The 16,375-nt window shown below is 46.1% G+C and overlaps 1 protein-coding gene across 1 annotated transcript in view; it reads right to left on the reverse strand.

Annotated features, from left to right (window-relative positions):
- Positions 1-16,375, reverse strand: part of WDR27 (WD repeat domain 27) — a 90,598-nt gene that overhangs the window by 59,931 nt on the left and 14,292 nt on the right. The window contains exons 2-12 of the mRNA XM_069489103.1: positions 16,127-16,272; positions 15,054-15,178; positions 12,462-12,575; positions 10,280-10,331; positions 8,790-8,860; positions 7,912-8,032; positions 6,830-6,947; positions 5,306-5,409; positions 4,355-4,422; positions 3,944-4,065; positions 3,405-3,487 (exon numbers count right to left, since the gene is read on the reverse strand). Coding sequence (XP_069345204.1) covers positions 3,405-3,487; positions 3,944-4,065; positions 4,355-4,422; positions 5,306-5,409; positions 6,830-6,947; positions 7,912-8,032; positions 8,790-8,860; positions 10,280-10,331; positions 12,462-12,575; positions 15,054-15,178; positions 16,127-16,272 — 1,124 coding nt within the window. The remainder of the gene's footprint in view (positions 1-3,404; positions 3,488-3,943; positions 4,066-4,354; positions 4,423-5,305; positions 5,410-6,829; positions 6,948-7,911; positions 8,033-8,789; positions 8,861-10,279; positions 10,332-12,461; positions 12,576-15,053; positions 15,179-16,126; positions 16,273-16,375) is intronic.

Here is a 16,375-nt window from a genome sequence, read left to right on the forward strand (position 1 = left end):
TGAAGTACGCCTACAAGATCTAAAAGCTAGCCTCAAAAGGGCAAATCTAAGACTTATTGGCCTTAAAGAGGAGGGAGAGAGAGAGATTGGAGTAGAAAGTTTATTCAAAGAAATAATACCACAGAACTTTCAGGTACAAGGTAGGTCATAAAACACCAAGCAGATTTAACCCAAATAAGGCCACCTCAAGACATTTAATAATCAAGCTCCCAAAGGTCATGGATAAAGAAAAGGTCCTAAGGGAAGCAAGAAAAAAGAAAATAATAACATATAAGGGTGCTTCAATACATCTGGCAGCAGACTTCTCAGTGGAAACCTTACGGGCCATGAGAGAGTGGCAGGACATATTCAAAGTGCTGAAGGAAAAAAACCTGAACCCCAGAATATTCTATCCTGCAAAAATATCCTTCAAACATGAAGGAGAAATAAAGACTTTCCCAGACAAACAAAAGCTGAGGGAATTCATCAACACCAGACCTGTCTTACGAGAAATTCTAAAACGAGTTCTGGGCCGGGCACGGTGGCTCACGCCTGTAATCCTAGCACTCTGGGAGGCCGAGGCGGGTGGATCGCTCGAGGTCAGGAGTTCGAGACCAGCCTGAGCAAGAGTGAGACCCCGTCTCTACTAAAAATAGAAAGAAATTATATGGACAACTAAAATATATATATAGAAAAAATTAGCCGGGCATGGTGGCGCATGCCTGTAGTCCCAGCTACTCGGGAGGCTGAGGCAGTAGGATCGCTTAAGCCCAGGAGTTTGAGGTTGCTGTGAGCTAGACTGATGCCACGGCACTCACTCTAGCCCGGGCAACAAAGCGAGACTCTGTCTCAAAAATAAATAAATAAATAAATAAATAAAACGAGTTCTGCAATCTGAAAGAAAAGGACATTAATGAACAATAAGAAATCGTCTGAAGGTATAAAACTCACTGGGAACAGGAAGGGTACAGATACAGAATCCTCTATTGCTGTAACTGTGGTGTATAAACCACATATTTTCAGTGGGAAGACTAAAAGACAAACTTATCAAAAATAACTGTAATAACCTTTTGAGACAGATAGTATAAAAAGATATGGATGGAAACAACAAAAGTTAAAAAGCAGGAGGAGATGGAGTTAAGGGTAGAATTTCTGTTAGATTTTTCTTTGCTTATTTATCTGTTTGTAAGTAGAGCTATGTTATATTTAAAATAATTGGTTATAACATGTTTTATGCAAGCCTCATGGTAACCTCAAATCAAAAAACCTACAATAGACACACAAAAAACAAAAACAAGAAATTAAAACACACTACCAGAGAAAATCACTTTCAACAAAGGAAGACAGGAAGGAAGACCACAAAAAAAAAAAAAAAACCAGAAATCAAATAACAACACGGCAATAGTAAGTCATTACCTATAATAATATTAAATGTGAATGGTAAACTCTCTAATCAAAAGACATAGTGGCTGAATGTATAAAAATAACAAGAGCCAACTATATGCTGTCTGCAAGAAACACACTTCATCTATAAAGACACACATAGACTGAAAATAAAGGGATGGAAAAAGACATTCTAAGCAAATGGAAACCAAAAAGGAGCAAGAGTAGGTATACTTCTATAAGATAAAATAGATTTCAAGACAAAAACTGTATAAAGAGACAAAGAAGACCATTATATAATGATAAAGGGGTCAGTTCTGCAAGAGGATATAACAACTCTAAATATACATGCACTCAACATTGGAGCACCCAAATATATAAAGCAAATATTATCAGAACTAAAAATAGACAGACCCTGATACAATAATGGTTGCAGAGCTCAACACTCCACTTGCAGCCTTGGACAGATCATCCAGGCAGAACATCAACAAGGAAACACTGGACTTAACCTGCACTATAGACCAAATGGACCTAATAGATATTTACAGAACGTTTCATCCAACAGCTACAGACTACAAGTTCTTCTCAGCTCATGGATCATTCTCAAGGAAGACTATATGTTAGACCACAAAATAAGTCTTAAAAATTCAAAAAAACTGAAATTATACCACGTATTTTCTCTGACCACAATGGAATAAAACTACAAATCAATAACAACATGAACATTGGAAAATATACACACATGTGGAAATTGAACAATATGCTCCTGTATAACCAGTGGGTCAATGAAGAGATTAAAAAGGAAATTAAAAAACTTCTCAAAACAAGTGAAAATGAAAACACAACATATCCAAACCTAGGGGATACAGCAAAAGCCATAATATGAGGAAAATTTATAACAGTAAGTATAAATCAGACAAGACCTGGCCCCCCAAGCCTCAGAACTGAGGGAGGGGTCCAGACAGGACACACCGCGTGACCAGGCCGTCCAGACGTGAGGGGAGATGCCGCTCATCAGACCTGAAGGAGGGAGCGCAGCCCTCTCGCACCCCGGATCACTGCAGGTGCACGGCCTGTGCCAGCCACACTGCAGGAGAAGAGCACATGAGACCCTGGAAGAGGAGAAGAAGTTCAGAGCACGACTTCACAGCGTGGTGGAGAGTGACCCTGAGGCCAGGATGCCGACCACCGCCCCGTCTCAGGCACAGGAGAGGCAAGGTCAGGGCCCGGAGGGCAGGGTTCCCGCTAGAGCAGAGGGACCCTCCCCCATAGGCAAGGAACTCACAGAGGAGGCATCTACGAAGTAGAATTTCAAATTTTAAATTAGGTCCAGTAAGAGGTTTGACAAGACTGATTAAGAATTTAAGTTGGTCACTGAAGGGGAAAAAGTATAATTATCAATGAGTCTTGTAATGAAATAAACAGAACACAATGAAGTCTACCATCTTCAAATACAAGTTAATTTTAAGATTATTTCTTTGGAAAAAAGCAACATGCGGATATCTTTGGCTGCTGTTTAGAACAAACCACTGAAAAGATATTTTTGAGAAAGCAGGAATAATTTATTTAGACCTGGCTGATACAAGACACCAAATGTTACCATTAGTTTTGATACAATGTCACTGTGGCCAGGCAAGAATGTGGAGTTTTAGAAACACACGCTGAAGTGCATTGGAGTAAAATAACACGTTGTTGGGATCTGCTTTAAAATTCTTCATCAGACAAAAAAGGAAAAGTTCATTCTGACAGTAAATCGCTAGAGGGTCCACTAGGTGCCACCGCCCTAGTCACCAGAGTCAGCGGTCTGTGTCTACACGTCTCTAAATTCCCAGGAACCGCGCCCGACTCAGGAAAAGAGACATCTGGCCCCTTCCCTCCCACAGACGACACATGATGAATATGTGAAAGAGAAGGAGCGAAGGAGGGGAGGAGTGAGGGATTTACATTCTCACAGACGAGTCCGCAGAGCAGCACGGCAGTGCTGACAGTCACGGGAACCACGTACTCTCGCGTTTGTACCTGTCAGAGCAGATCATACTAACCAGATCGCTTTTGACCGGCAGGTTTAGTACTCTTTTTCTCATCAATTCCAAAATACAGTGGAGAGGTTGGTAGCACACAGGAGCTAAAATAAAAATAAAACCATACTATGAGAACAACAATTACGTGATGAAATTATTTCATGAAACATATTCAATGAAACATATAGTTTAAGGACAGTTATAAATGATTAATTGATACAGATAGATACACACAATATTTGGAAATGAAAACTATCAAGCTAATTCTTGTAGAAAAATAATATATTTTTTTAAAAAGTGCTGTTTTATAATTTACATTCTATCCTGAAATAAAATATTGTTTCACGTTAAAATAAATGTTTTAGTTTAATTTAGTTTTAAACAAGATGGAAGCCATGGTGTGAAAAATAGTTTCTTTCAAACAAGGTTAGTATATTTGAGAGTTTACTAAACTTTACTTTTTATTGTTAACATAAAAAGCAATCCAAAAGGCTGTTAACTCAAATACACACACACACACACACACACACACACACACACACGGCCCACGCTGACTCTACCTGGCCAGCACCGAGAGACGCTGCCCTGCACCAGGGCTCCGCTGAGACGCGAGCAGCGCGGCCAGGTTGATTTCCAGCAGGGCGATCTTCTTCCCAAACATGGACGCGAGCAGGCAAAGTGCCTACAGGGGTAGGGCTTAGAGATCATTAACAGTGTCGTTGGGTAAAAAGGAGATCACAAAAGTGCATCTGAAGTGCCAATCACTAAACCTGCTGCTTTTACACTGACAGTTTTATTATTTGACTGGTGTTAGTAGTTGCATCATACTGCGTAATTCATAAAAATTTCACATATAAAATCTCACTTACTGAGCAAGGTATTATAATACCATGCTGTGGAAAGTAGGTGTAAATCAAAAGCATAGGCACACGTTTCACAGAACATGAATGTGGAAACGTTTGATGACTGACCTTACGACTCACGGTTTCACTCATCATGGCACACCATCCAGCGACATGAACGCTGAGGTTCCCAAAGTCTTCACGGTCAGCAAAGATAAAGACACAGTGCTGAAGGGTGCGTAAAGGGAACCACGAACTCACTGGGCCACTCATTCCACCTACTTGAGTGCCCAGGACACCCCTGGCACCACGCTGGCGGCTGGGGACACGACACGGGATGAGGCTCAGCCCAGCCCAACGCAGACACGCCATCAAACCATGGTAGTGCTGGGAAGGGGGATGGAGTCTGCAAGGGGATCCACGCCTGGACCAAGCTAGTGACAGGTGAGCAGAGTCTCTAGGAGCAGAGGGAGTGGCCGCTGAAGGTGCCAGGATGGGGGGAGGGGGAAACAAAAGGAGAGCAACTCCCCAGGAGGCAAGGGGGCCTGGGCCGAGCTGAGGAATCCCTGCTGCATCCTGGAAACCACAGAAGCCACAGAAAGACGAAAGCAGGGGCATGCCGGGATCAATCCTGCATGCAGGAGCAGGGCCCAGGGGTTCGACTGCGGGGGGGAAGGGGTGAAAGGTCTCCTAGCGGTTCCCATGTTGCTGGTGGTGACAGAAACCATGGGAGGGAGGCAGGGTGGACAGAGGCCTCAGCTCAGCTTCACAGGCCTTCAGTCTGGCCAGGAGGTTCCGGGTGCTCAGTGTCAGGCGCAGCAGGAGTTACTGTTGACAGAAGCCTCACTGGGGGCCTCACAGGTGAAGCGAGCAGGCAGGTGACTGCTGAGCACCCCGAAGGCCAGGGAAGGGCAGAGCTGACAGCGGGCGCTGGTGACCTCAACGCCTCTGCTGCTAATGATTAAAGGCATCGTATCCTCAGATTCAAATGACAAGACTTTTTCTACACTTCTCAGTCAAAGGAGAATATTAAGGTTTCCCAAAATTTATATCAAAGAGTGCTTGAACTCATGTTCTTACCCTTGTAATGTAAAACAGCTTCCAATTCAAAGCTTGCCAAGTTAAGTACGAATAAACCAGCTGAGCTTCCAATCCACACGCAGTTGGTATTCTCAGAAGAAACACTAATTTTAAAAGAAAAGGAAAAAAAAAATACTACTCTTATTCCTTCCGGTTCCTTCCACAGTGCTTCACTTACCATTGCTGTAAATTCTCTGCACGAGTGCTGGGCAGTGCGTGCGTTTGTGGGTGACTCAAAGGCGTCTCTGTGCTAGGGCAGTCAGCTGGTCCCTAAAATTGCGTTTTGGCTGGGCTGGTATTAAAACGTGTGCTGGGTTTCCTAGGCATCCACTAACTGTCTACCGACGACAGTTACTCAGCTCTGACCCATGCGGGTGGTATTTTCATCTGAGGTTACAGAAGAGGTTGGTGCCTGCGTCCTTACAGCCCACAGCTCAGGTGAGTGTCCGTGTGTCAGCTGCGATACCGGCACAGCCACTGCACCTGGCGCTGACGCCAGCTGCCTACGTCTGCAGACGAGGAAACAGCTAACTGGCCCCAGTAGCAGAGTTAATGAGGGACACAGGTCTGGTTATTGTTCTTGATAAACAAATGAATAAGTCTCATTCTGGCTGCTAGACCTGGACTCAGAGAAGGCCCTCCCAGCTGGAATTTTCTCTCCCGGCCCTTCCCTCTCTGGCCCCACCTCCAGCCTGTGTCAGCTGGAGCCACACCCTGGGCTGGTGGCATCCACCGGCACAGTCCACGCTGGCCCCACTCACTGCAAAAAGGATCCACTGTGTGGCTCTCTGCTTACCCTCGATGGCTCCCACTGCTCTAGGGGGATGTGGAGGGATTGACGTGCCCAGGTCCCCTGACAAGCCAAGGGAACAAACCCAGCTCCGCTCCTGTACCTGCTGCCTCCCCCTGGCTGGTGCCCAGCAGGGAATTCTCCCCAGGCCAAGGCCACTCTCGGCAAGGCTGCCCCGAGCACCTGTCACCCACATCTCAGAAGGCAAAAGGCTCCTCTTAGGTAAACTCATAATCCAGGGCTTCCGAAGATTGGAAACATAAATATATTGAAATATATTTATAATATATTCCTTAGTCACAGTTAAACAGCACTTCGTTATGTTGCCAAATAGCTATTATGTTTCTATTGAGCACAGAAATAAATAAAATCCATTTGGAGTTCATTCCAAACGTGTGACACATGGCGCACACGGGAAGGGAGGTTCAGGCCTGTGATCACGGTGCCCTTGCTGAAGAAGTCCTGCGGCAGAGGTGCAGATCCACCAGGATTCTGGGGAGCAAAACTAAAAACAATCTAATTCCTTTGATTAAAGATACTCACATATAATTGACCAAGTTTACCAAGCTTAAGATTTAAAATGTAGGATCCTAAGAACACTTACAGTTAGTAATAATCAAAGAGACAAAGATAATTTGGTTTTGATTTAATCATTCTTAAAAAGTAAACTGATGTTCACTTAAGCAATTAAGAAGTGCTCTTTATATAGCTTTTGCCCAGCTCCTCACACTCACAATTCACACCCAGAGTCCAGGATGAGAGCAAGGTCGCAGGGCGCGAGTGTCAGCACAGGAAACGCGGCGTCGGCCCTTTCCTGCTCCGGTCCGAGTGGAGAAGGCAGATGACTCTCATCTAGGGAACAGAATTATCGACAATCTGAGCAGTGACACTAAGTCTGTCAATGAAGCGTGAAGGCTCCCGGCTGACACACTGAGATTCGGTAAATACGTGTTGCTGAAAGAAATCACGGGTCAAGGAAAGCACTGGAAACACACCCTGTGTGACGTGGTTTACCAGATGCGGAATCTCAAGCGCAGAACCCAAGACAGTGTGGGGAGAGGAGACCATCGACTCAAAGGGCCAACCCCACAGTTCCTGAAATGGAGCCGAGATTCGCTTCAGTAATAAGTATTTATAAAAGAAATAATGAAAAACAAGGCTTAAAGCATTAGGAAAAAATATGTGTATTGAATAAAGGTAATTTCAGACCTAATACAAAAAGAAACAGTTGAAAGTCATACACAAAATAACAAAAACCAAAACTAATAGTAACAACATAGGGATAAACGTGCGCGGCTACAAAGACACGCTGGCCAACAATGAAAAATTCAATATCTACTCTTACCGAGGAGAGTCAGTAACTGAATTAAAAAATAAAACCAACAAGCTCCTTTTGTGTCAGTAACAGACAAACAAGGCACCTGGGACAGGGCTGGAACGTAGACGTGCAGAAGCACCTCTGCGTGGCTGGAGAGACCAGGCGGGGTCTGTGCCGTGTGGTGCCCCAGTATGCTCATTGTGGACCGGCCCTGGAGGGCAGGAGGGCCTGCGGACCCTGGACCCCACCCCCAGTACAACCACCGTGGCAGCTGCTGCCCGGGGGCAGGTCCTCTCTGAGGACTGAAGCCCTGACACACACGGAATGACCAGATACCTTCCTCAGTGCTAGTCTGCCCCCTCCCTCTTGAGGCTGTCTAAGGTCATGACCCTGGGCTCTTCCCAAATAGGAAACTTTCTCCTCCACCCTCTCCCTCCGCTCTGCCCAGAGGCCCACAGTGTCCAGTGTCCCACGAATGCTGAGGGTCAGGTGACATACCTGGCCAGCAGCACAGCCCAGCCCTCACCCTCCTAGCAGAGAAGCTCGCTCTCTTCTTGCTCAGGTCCACGCAGGTCACACGGCGGTAGTGGTGTCTCTCAGCCAAACTGAAGACCCAAAGCTACAGAAGTGAACACAGGCAGACACGGCTTCTGGCTCACGATGAGACAGTGAAACCCAACGAGAAAGATGAGCAGAGTGCAGACAGGTCACAAGGGATCGGTCACTCTCGGTCCTGTGGAGACTCCACTGCACAGCTCTTCGCTGCTCTTTAACATCCGTGCTCGGACCCTTCCCCTCTGCCGACACCGCAGCCAGAGAATTCTGGTGGCAGGTGCAGGCAGAACGCAAGCCACACGCCTCCCACAGGCTCCCTGCCCCAGGGACCTCCCACAGCCCAGTCTTCCCCAAGCCATGAACACACCTGACACACCACTGGGTGACAAGACACAACTTTGTCAAAAAATAAGTGATCTTAATTTCCAAAAATATAACTTTTTCAAAGTATATCAACAGCAACTTTATCTAGGTTTTGTGAAGTAAACTCAAAATGCTCACCTAAAACAAAACCTTTTAAAAAAAGACTAATTTAAGTATCTTTGAGTTTTTCAAAAATGTATAAAGCCAACACTAGTGGTGATGTGAGTGGCGCTCTGCCCTGGCTGCCCGTGAGGATCACGCCCAGAGCTGTGGAGAGGAAGTGGCGGGTCCTCTGCACACCAGGGCCCTGGACTGTGGCAAAAGCCCCCACAGCGATGCTGACACACAAAAGGTGACAGGACCAGCACACTGAGGTGGGCTGCTTTCTCCAAATCACAAGAAAATACAAAGTAATACGAAATCAAAGACCTCTGGAATACAATGTGTGGCTCCCTTACCTGGCCGTCAGCACAGCCGGTCACAAGCTGCCTACTCGCTGCATTGATGAACAGACTAAGAAGAGGATATGCTGTTAAAAGGAACGTGAGAATATTTATCTTGAAGCATCAGGTATCACTTAAGCTGAGAATTAGAATTTGTTTTATGATATTTATTTTAGTGAAGTTTGTACTATTCCAAAACAATTTCTTCATCAAAAAGTAGAAATTGTAAGAGAATACAAATCTTGAAAACTCCACAAGGATGATGGAATCCAGGAAAGTAACGTCAAAAAGAAAGCCCTGGTGGCCAGCAGTGAGTCCTGACATCACCTCCCACCTGCCCAACCGAAAGCCTGGTGTGTTCATACCACACCCCTGCACCATCACCTCCAGCAGCTCCACAACCTGGACGTGACAGTGGCAATAGAGTGACTCCTGAGCCAACCAGAAATAATAACATTATGGATTTAGTGATGAAAACAGCAATTAAATGGATGTCTTGTTTTCTCAAAATGTGTTGCCTAGAATGTCATTTCATTTAAAACTTACTCTAAACTGTCAAGAATTTGGAAAGATAAATAGATATTAAAAAATACTGTATGTTTTAAATAAACTATAAAAGGCATCAAAGATCAAGCGTATGATTGTTCTTGACAGTCAAATAATAAACCCACATAATTTGTTTCAGAAAAATATTTCCAACATCCTTCCAAGAAATGTGCATAATTTATCCCTAAGATAAAGAAAGCAATATATTCAAGTTGCTAAAATACCAGTCCACACAGAGATAAATTAACTAGGAAAGAATGTTAAATCTTTGAGAAAACATAATAATCACTCTACCAGGTTACTAAGGTATCTGTGTATTCTTTGAGGGGCATTTTCATGTTCCTCATCTGAAGAAAACTATCTTATTCTAATTTCCTCTTGTCCCAGGAAAAGAGAATGCGCACACAAGAGGAGCAAAATAAATGCTAGGAAACCTGTCCCATGAGATGTGAGGGAGACAGGCGTGGCAGGCGAGACAGGCTCAGGGGCATCACTGTGGAACCCCCTCTGCTCCAAGGCCAGCACCAAAGAAATTTCTTAACGCTGCTTAACGTATCATACGATCCCGCATCTGTGGCCGTGGACTGGTTTCATTTACCTCCAAAAGGCACGGTGACGCAGGTACGCAGCTGCCTTGCTTCACGAGCAGCGCAAGTGCGTGATGCCTGCCCATGGAGTGGGATGTGCCGCCTGCACCTAACCACACGCGGTGCTCAGGCATTTCATCCGAGAGCAGAGAGGCTCAGACTCCAGGCATATCTTTAAGTTAAAAACTTCAAGGACACTACGTATTAAATGAATCCTTTTAACATGTGGATGGAGGACACCGCTGAGTGGGACTGTCTGCGCCAGACGCGCCTGCCGGCACAGCCCCGCCACAGAGAACAGCAGCCACACACTGGCAGGATGTGGGTACCCACAGCCTGTTTCCAGGAAACATGAACAACGTTTAAACTTACCTGTTAACACGGGTGAAGTGTACACCAACGATCCCGTACAACAGTCCCAGACCTTTGGACAAACATAAGATTCTTCAGAAGACATAAAAATGTGGCCAGTATTGCAAAAGCTCAAGCTTTTGTTAGTTCAAACTAACAATTCTACCTAATATATATTAATCAATGTAAATGATTATCTAAAACAGAAAATAATACAATAAGCATATATGATAAAACTGTAGAACACAATAAAAAATGCCATAATCATTTAGAAAAAAAACTAACACTTCCAAAAATAACCACCTATGGATTTGAAAAAATTGGAAAACACAAAAATAAGACAAACTTAGAAATACTTCCTAGGCATGTATTCAACACTCCCAAGCTACAAGTGTAAATTAAATCGCTGCAGTCCACACCCTGATCCACAGGTGCACACTCACGTGACAGGTCCACACCCAGACCCACAGGTGCACACGCACGTGACAGGTCCACACCCAGACCCGCACGTGCGCACTCACCTGACAGGTCCACACCCTGACCCGCACGTGAGCACTCACCTGACAGGTCCACACCCTGACCCGCAGGTGCGCACTCACCTGACAGGTCCACACCCAGACCCACAGGTGCACACGCACGTGACAGGTCCACACCCTGACCCGCACGTGAGCACTCACCTGACAGGTCCACACCCTGACCCGCACGTGAGCACTCACCTGACAGGTCCACAACCTGACCCGCACGTGCGCACTCACTTGACAGGTCCACACCCAGACCCGCACGTGCGCACTCACCTGACAGGTCCACACCCTGACCCGCACGTGCGCACTCACTTGACAGGTCCACACCCAGACCCGCACGTGCGCACTCACCTGACAGGTCCACACCCTGACCCGCAGGTGCACACTCACCTGACAGGTCCACACCCTGACCCGCACGTGAGCACTCACCTGACAGGTCCACACCCTGACCCGCACGTGAGCACTCACCTGACAGGTCCACAACCTGACCCGCACGTGAGCACTCACCTGACAGGTCCACACCCTGACCTGCACGTGCACACTCACGTGACAGGTCCACACCCAGACCCGCACGTGCACACTCACCTGACAGGTCCACACCCTGACCCGCAGGTGCACACTCACCTGACAGGTCCACACCCTGACCTGCACGTGCGCACTCACCTGACAGGTCCACACCCTGACCCGCACGTGCGCACTCACCTGACAGGTCCACACCCTGACCCGCAGGTGTGCACTCACCTGACAGGTCCACACCCTGACCCACAGGTGAGCACTCACCTGACAGGTCCACACCCTGGCCCGCACGTGTGCACTCACGTGACAGGTCCACACCCTGACCCACAGGTGTGCACTCACGTGACAGGTCCACACCCTGACCCACAGGTGTGCACTCACGTGACAGGTCCACACCCTGACCCACAGGTGAGCACTCACCTGACAGGTCCACACCCTGACCCACAGGTGTGCACTCACGTGACAGGTCCACACCCAGACCCACAGGTGAGCACTCACCTGACAGGTCCACACCCAGACCCACAGGTGAGCACTCACCTGACAGGTCCACACCCAGACCCACACATGTGCACACTCATGTGACAGGTCCACACCCTGACCCACACGTGCACACTCACGTGACAGGTCCATACCCTGACCCACACATGTGCACACTCACGTGACAGGTCCACACCCTGACCCGCACGTGCACACTCACCTGACAGGTCCACACCCTGACCCGCAGTTGCACACTCAGGTGTCAGATGGATGGGAACTGGACTTGCATTTTAATTTATTTTCTTTTAAAGCCTAATTTAGTCCTGATTGAATCCTCTAATGTTGGAGACTGGTTCTTCTGCTCTGGGTCCCCAGGAAATACTGTGGATGTAAGTTAATGCTATTGCTCTCCTAGGCCCTGGGTTCGGGTTTGAGAAAGCGGGAGGCTGAAGGCGTGTCCTACATACAAGACCCAAGCCCAGCTCTTCAGCCCAGTGACCCCAGCCGAAACATCACTGCTTCATTTTTATATCAAAATTAGGACAATAGTCATCTTACAGAATTGTGGCGGAAACAGAACCACTTATGTGGCAGTGACCATAAACCAAAAGCACTGCATCAGTGTGCCCACAGGCATTTTTCCAAAGCACTTATTACATATAAAAGCAGTCTAATGTCCATCCCCTCACCTTAAAGCTTCTGTCCTCAGAAACTGAGATGACGGTATTTGCTTGCCAGGGACAGAATTCCACCGCAGTCACCGGGCCCAGGTGGCCCTCCAGCTCGGCCAGTACAGACGGATTCTGAGAGAATTTGGGAAGGAAGACAATCACTGAACTTTCTGGTAATTATTATCATCAATAAGTTATATGTATATCACAGAAAATAGTTCCTATTAAAACACAGTCTATTTTATACGATTCCTTCTTCCAAATTTGGAACTATCTTTATATAAACCCAGACATTAAAATAAAGATGCCTGGGCGAAGAGGGGAACCTATGCAATCACAGGCCACGTTGTCAGCAATTTTAAAAGATGCGTCCTAACCAAAGCCAACCATAAACAAGTTACAAAGCAGGTGCCTCCTCAGGACTTCCTGTCTTCCTCCTGCCCACACTTGCACACTGCTCTGAGGCTGTTTCTGCCACCAGGACTCAGCAGAGAATGGGTGCTCCAACCTTCATTCTCCGCCTCTCTCTTTCCTCTGTCCCCTCCCCTTTCCTTGTCAGTCACAATGGATCTGCCCTGTGTCCGTCTCCTTCAGCATCTACCCTCCGTCACAGTCACCAAAACAAAACAAGATGGTGTGTCAGTGGCTATGTACAAGTTAGCCTTTGCTCCACAATCCCTAAAACCTCCTAGAGCCCAGCAGCACCCTAGAAGTCAGTGTCACAAGCTGGAATTCCATAGTGTGGCTTAAGAAATCAGGTAGGAGAGCATCCATCAGGTTCCCAAATTCATAGCCATCTGGGATTCCAGGCACCTAGGGCCAGGGCATGTTCCCTGCACTTTGGAGCATTCAATCTAGACAAGAGAAATATCCTCTATTATACCTGCAGGAAAAAATATATATATATGCACACACATATATATATAGTGACAACATACAAATAGACACTTAACTCTGGAAGACTTTCATTTATAATACAACATATAGTCATTGATAAATATAGTTTAGAATATCAAGTATATTATGTCAATTCCCATTAAAAGAAAAGGCAGGATTATAACGTGTTTTCCTAAAGGGACAGTTATGAGACTATTATTAAATACACATTTCTATTTCCTTCACTTTCTACAAAATAAAGGTAGTCAATTGTTTATGAATAACATTATATCTTGAAAAATATTTTAAGTTGTTTGCTTTTGATACTTTATGGTTATATTTTTATTTTATGTTGATTAAAAAGTACCTTTACCAAAAAGTGTTCAGTATCCATTTGAAGTCATTCAAATCAAATTTCATAAACCATTTACTTGCTGAGTGTTCTGTTAAAGGAATGTAAACTGCTCATGGCGGGTCTGCTTCCTTGGCAGCCCGCGCACCCATGCCTACTGAGCTACTTTCCCCTGTAAATCTCCTTACATTTGTTTTGCCTGCACCAAGGAAGCAGGAAGAGGTCTGCACAGGCATGCGCATATCTGGAACAGAAGTCTCCTGTCTCACTTTTGATGTCCGCGGGCTGCGGAGTGTGTGGCCGAGACCTGGTCCTCGCTGATCATTTCTCTCTCTGGGGCACCGGCCCTTGCTCCACACACTGACAGTTTTAAGTATCTCCCTAATTCATTTTGGTTTTACTTTTCTCGACGTAACAATGTTAATTCTTTTCATTTCAGTGGTTAGTTTTGTTATATATGGTGATGTAGCCTAATGCTAATCCATTTAACTACCACAAGATGTTTACAATAAAACATTTCAAATATTGACAGCTCAAATACCAACCTGTCTGAAGCCTCTCCACCTCCCTCCGAGACACATCCGCTCCTCTGTGGCTTAACTTACGATGTCAACCTTTTCATTTGTGAGCCTCAGTTTCCACAATTAGGCCAAAAATTGTTTGAACACAAAAAAGTATCCCCAAAATGCCTACCACACACTAGACCCATAACAGTCAACGAATATTTTATACCCAACACCTTTCCTAACCTAAATTTTTAAAGGGGATGCAGCAAGGAAAGCCATAGCAGGCAAACAGCTCTGCTAACTGAAGCCAGGACACCTTGCCAGGCTTTCGGTCATCCCCAAATAAGCCTCAAGCAGAGCACGAATCCAGAGGGAACAAAAAGTTCCCCCAAATTCCCACCAACCCCACTTCCCACTTCCAGCACTTGGTGTTGCTGTGGGCGAAGCGCACCGGCTCCAGTCAAACCAGAGATTTAAAACACGTTTACCTAAACTAATCCCAATTCAGAAATAAGCAAGAAAAGTCTGGTTCTTGATGAAAAGCAAATTTTGATAAAAGAGATAAACAGAAGCGCCATGCTCTGAGGGTTTTGGAGAATACCCGAGAAGCGAGTGTTTCACCGAACATGTTTGTAGTCATCCCTAATGCCCAGATTGCACAGAAAGTTTTCATGTTTATATAAAAACAGTACCTGATTCTAGTGGCTTTCCAATTGCAAGATAAAGATATGTTTTCCCTAACATATTTATAAAAATATGCTAAATTTAAAATAGTCTAAAAATAAGGGCAGGAAAGTTCCAAGGAGGGCACAAACAAAGGCATGCAGGGCCCCTGGCTCTTCGCTCCACCAGCTGCACGCGTGAACTCGGCCTTACCTCGACACCCAGCAGGAGTATTTTGTTTCCAGCACACACGGCAACGGCACGGTCGTCCGGGCTCCACCTTAAACACAGCACCTTTCCCAACAGTGTGCCCACGACAGTCCCTCGTGGGATCAGCCCTAGAGCGAGTGTCACCACTGGTGTCAGTTCGTGAACTTCTCCCAGCATCACGTCCACATTCTGTGTCTCCCTCGTGTCCACCCCAGGTCCAGGCTGGGCCATGTGGCTGCTCTGGCCAACATCGGGGGGACAGGATGGAGGGGTGCCCATCTGAGCCTCGGCCTGGGGGCTGTTGTGCCCTCCAAGACTCCAGCCAGCCCAGTCCTGGGTGACAAGGTGTGTGGAGCAAAGCTGCCCCCAGGACCCCAGCTGCAAGTGGAGCCACCCAGGCATCTCCCAGCCAGCGAGCAACAGCAAGTGCTCCGTGTGTGGCCTGAGATGGGGCAGTGTGGACTTGTCAACAGCCAGGTGTCCACAACCTGGACCTGTCGACAGGACACGCACCCTCCACACATGCCCCACCCCCACCACGCCACCCCTCCCCCATCCAACCCCTTCCATGTTCATCCAAAGTCATCTCCCAGAGATCTCCCTACACATGATGCTTCCCACCCTGTTCTCCCTGCAGCACCGTATTTGCTTTGTCCACTGCATGTCCCACAATTTATAACCATTTACCTTCCAGCTTACATGGCTTTTTTTAATCTGTCTCAAACTCTAAGTTGTAAATTCCACAGAAACATTTTATGTGCTCAAGAAACACTTGTCACATGAGGAAAGAATATTTCAACTTGCCTACATGTGTTAGGGTTTATACAAAATTCCGTTTTTAAAATAAGAAATTACATAAGATTAAAACTGATGAGCCCATAATATCGGTTTACCACAAACAAAGGTCAGCGCATCTGGGGGCGTGGTTTGCTTCCACACAAAACACCCAGCTAGAATGCCTGCTTCAGGGTAAAGGGAGCAAAAAATGATTCCAAGGCCCCTGGTGTGACCTAACAGACTTAAGGATGAGTTATTCCCTTGTGCATTTTTAAAAATATGTTTTCAGTTTCCATTACCTTGAAGCACGTTCTCTCTGCACTCCTCCAGGTCCCACACTACAACGCGGTCCTGCGACGCAGAGCACATGACAGGTGTGGCCGCTGTATTTCCAAAAGCCATGGCAGTAATTGGCTGATGGTGTCCTTGTAGGATTAGAAACTGAGAAAATTAACAAAAAACAAAAATATCATATATTATAGATAATATTCAAGAAATAAAAGAGCACAACAAAACCTCAAACCTAAGAAATTGAATAGATTGAATTT

This window comes from Eulemur rufifrons, chromosome 15, assembly GCF_041146395.1.
Source record: "Eulemur rufifrons isolate Redbay chromosome 15, OSU_ERuf_1, whole genome shotgun sequence".
Taxonomy (NCBI): domain Eukaryota; kingdom Metazoa; phylum Chordata; class Mammalia; order Primates; family Lemuridae; genus Eulemur; species Eulemur rufifrons.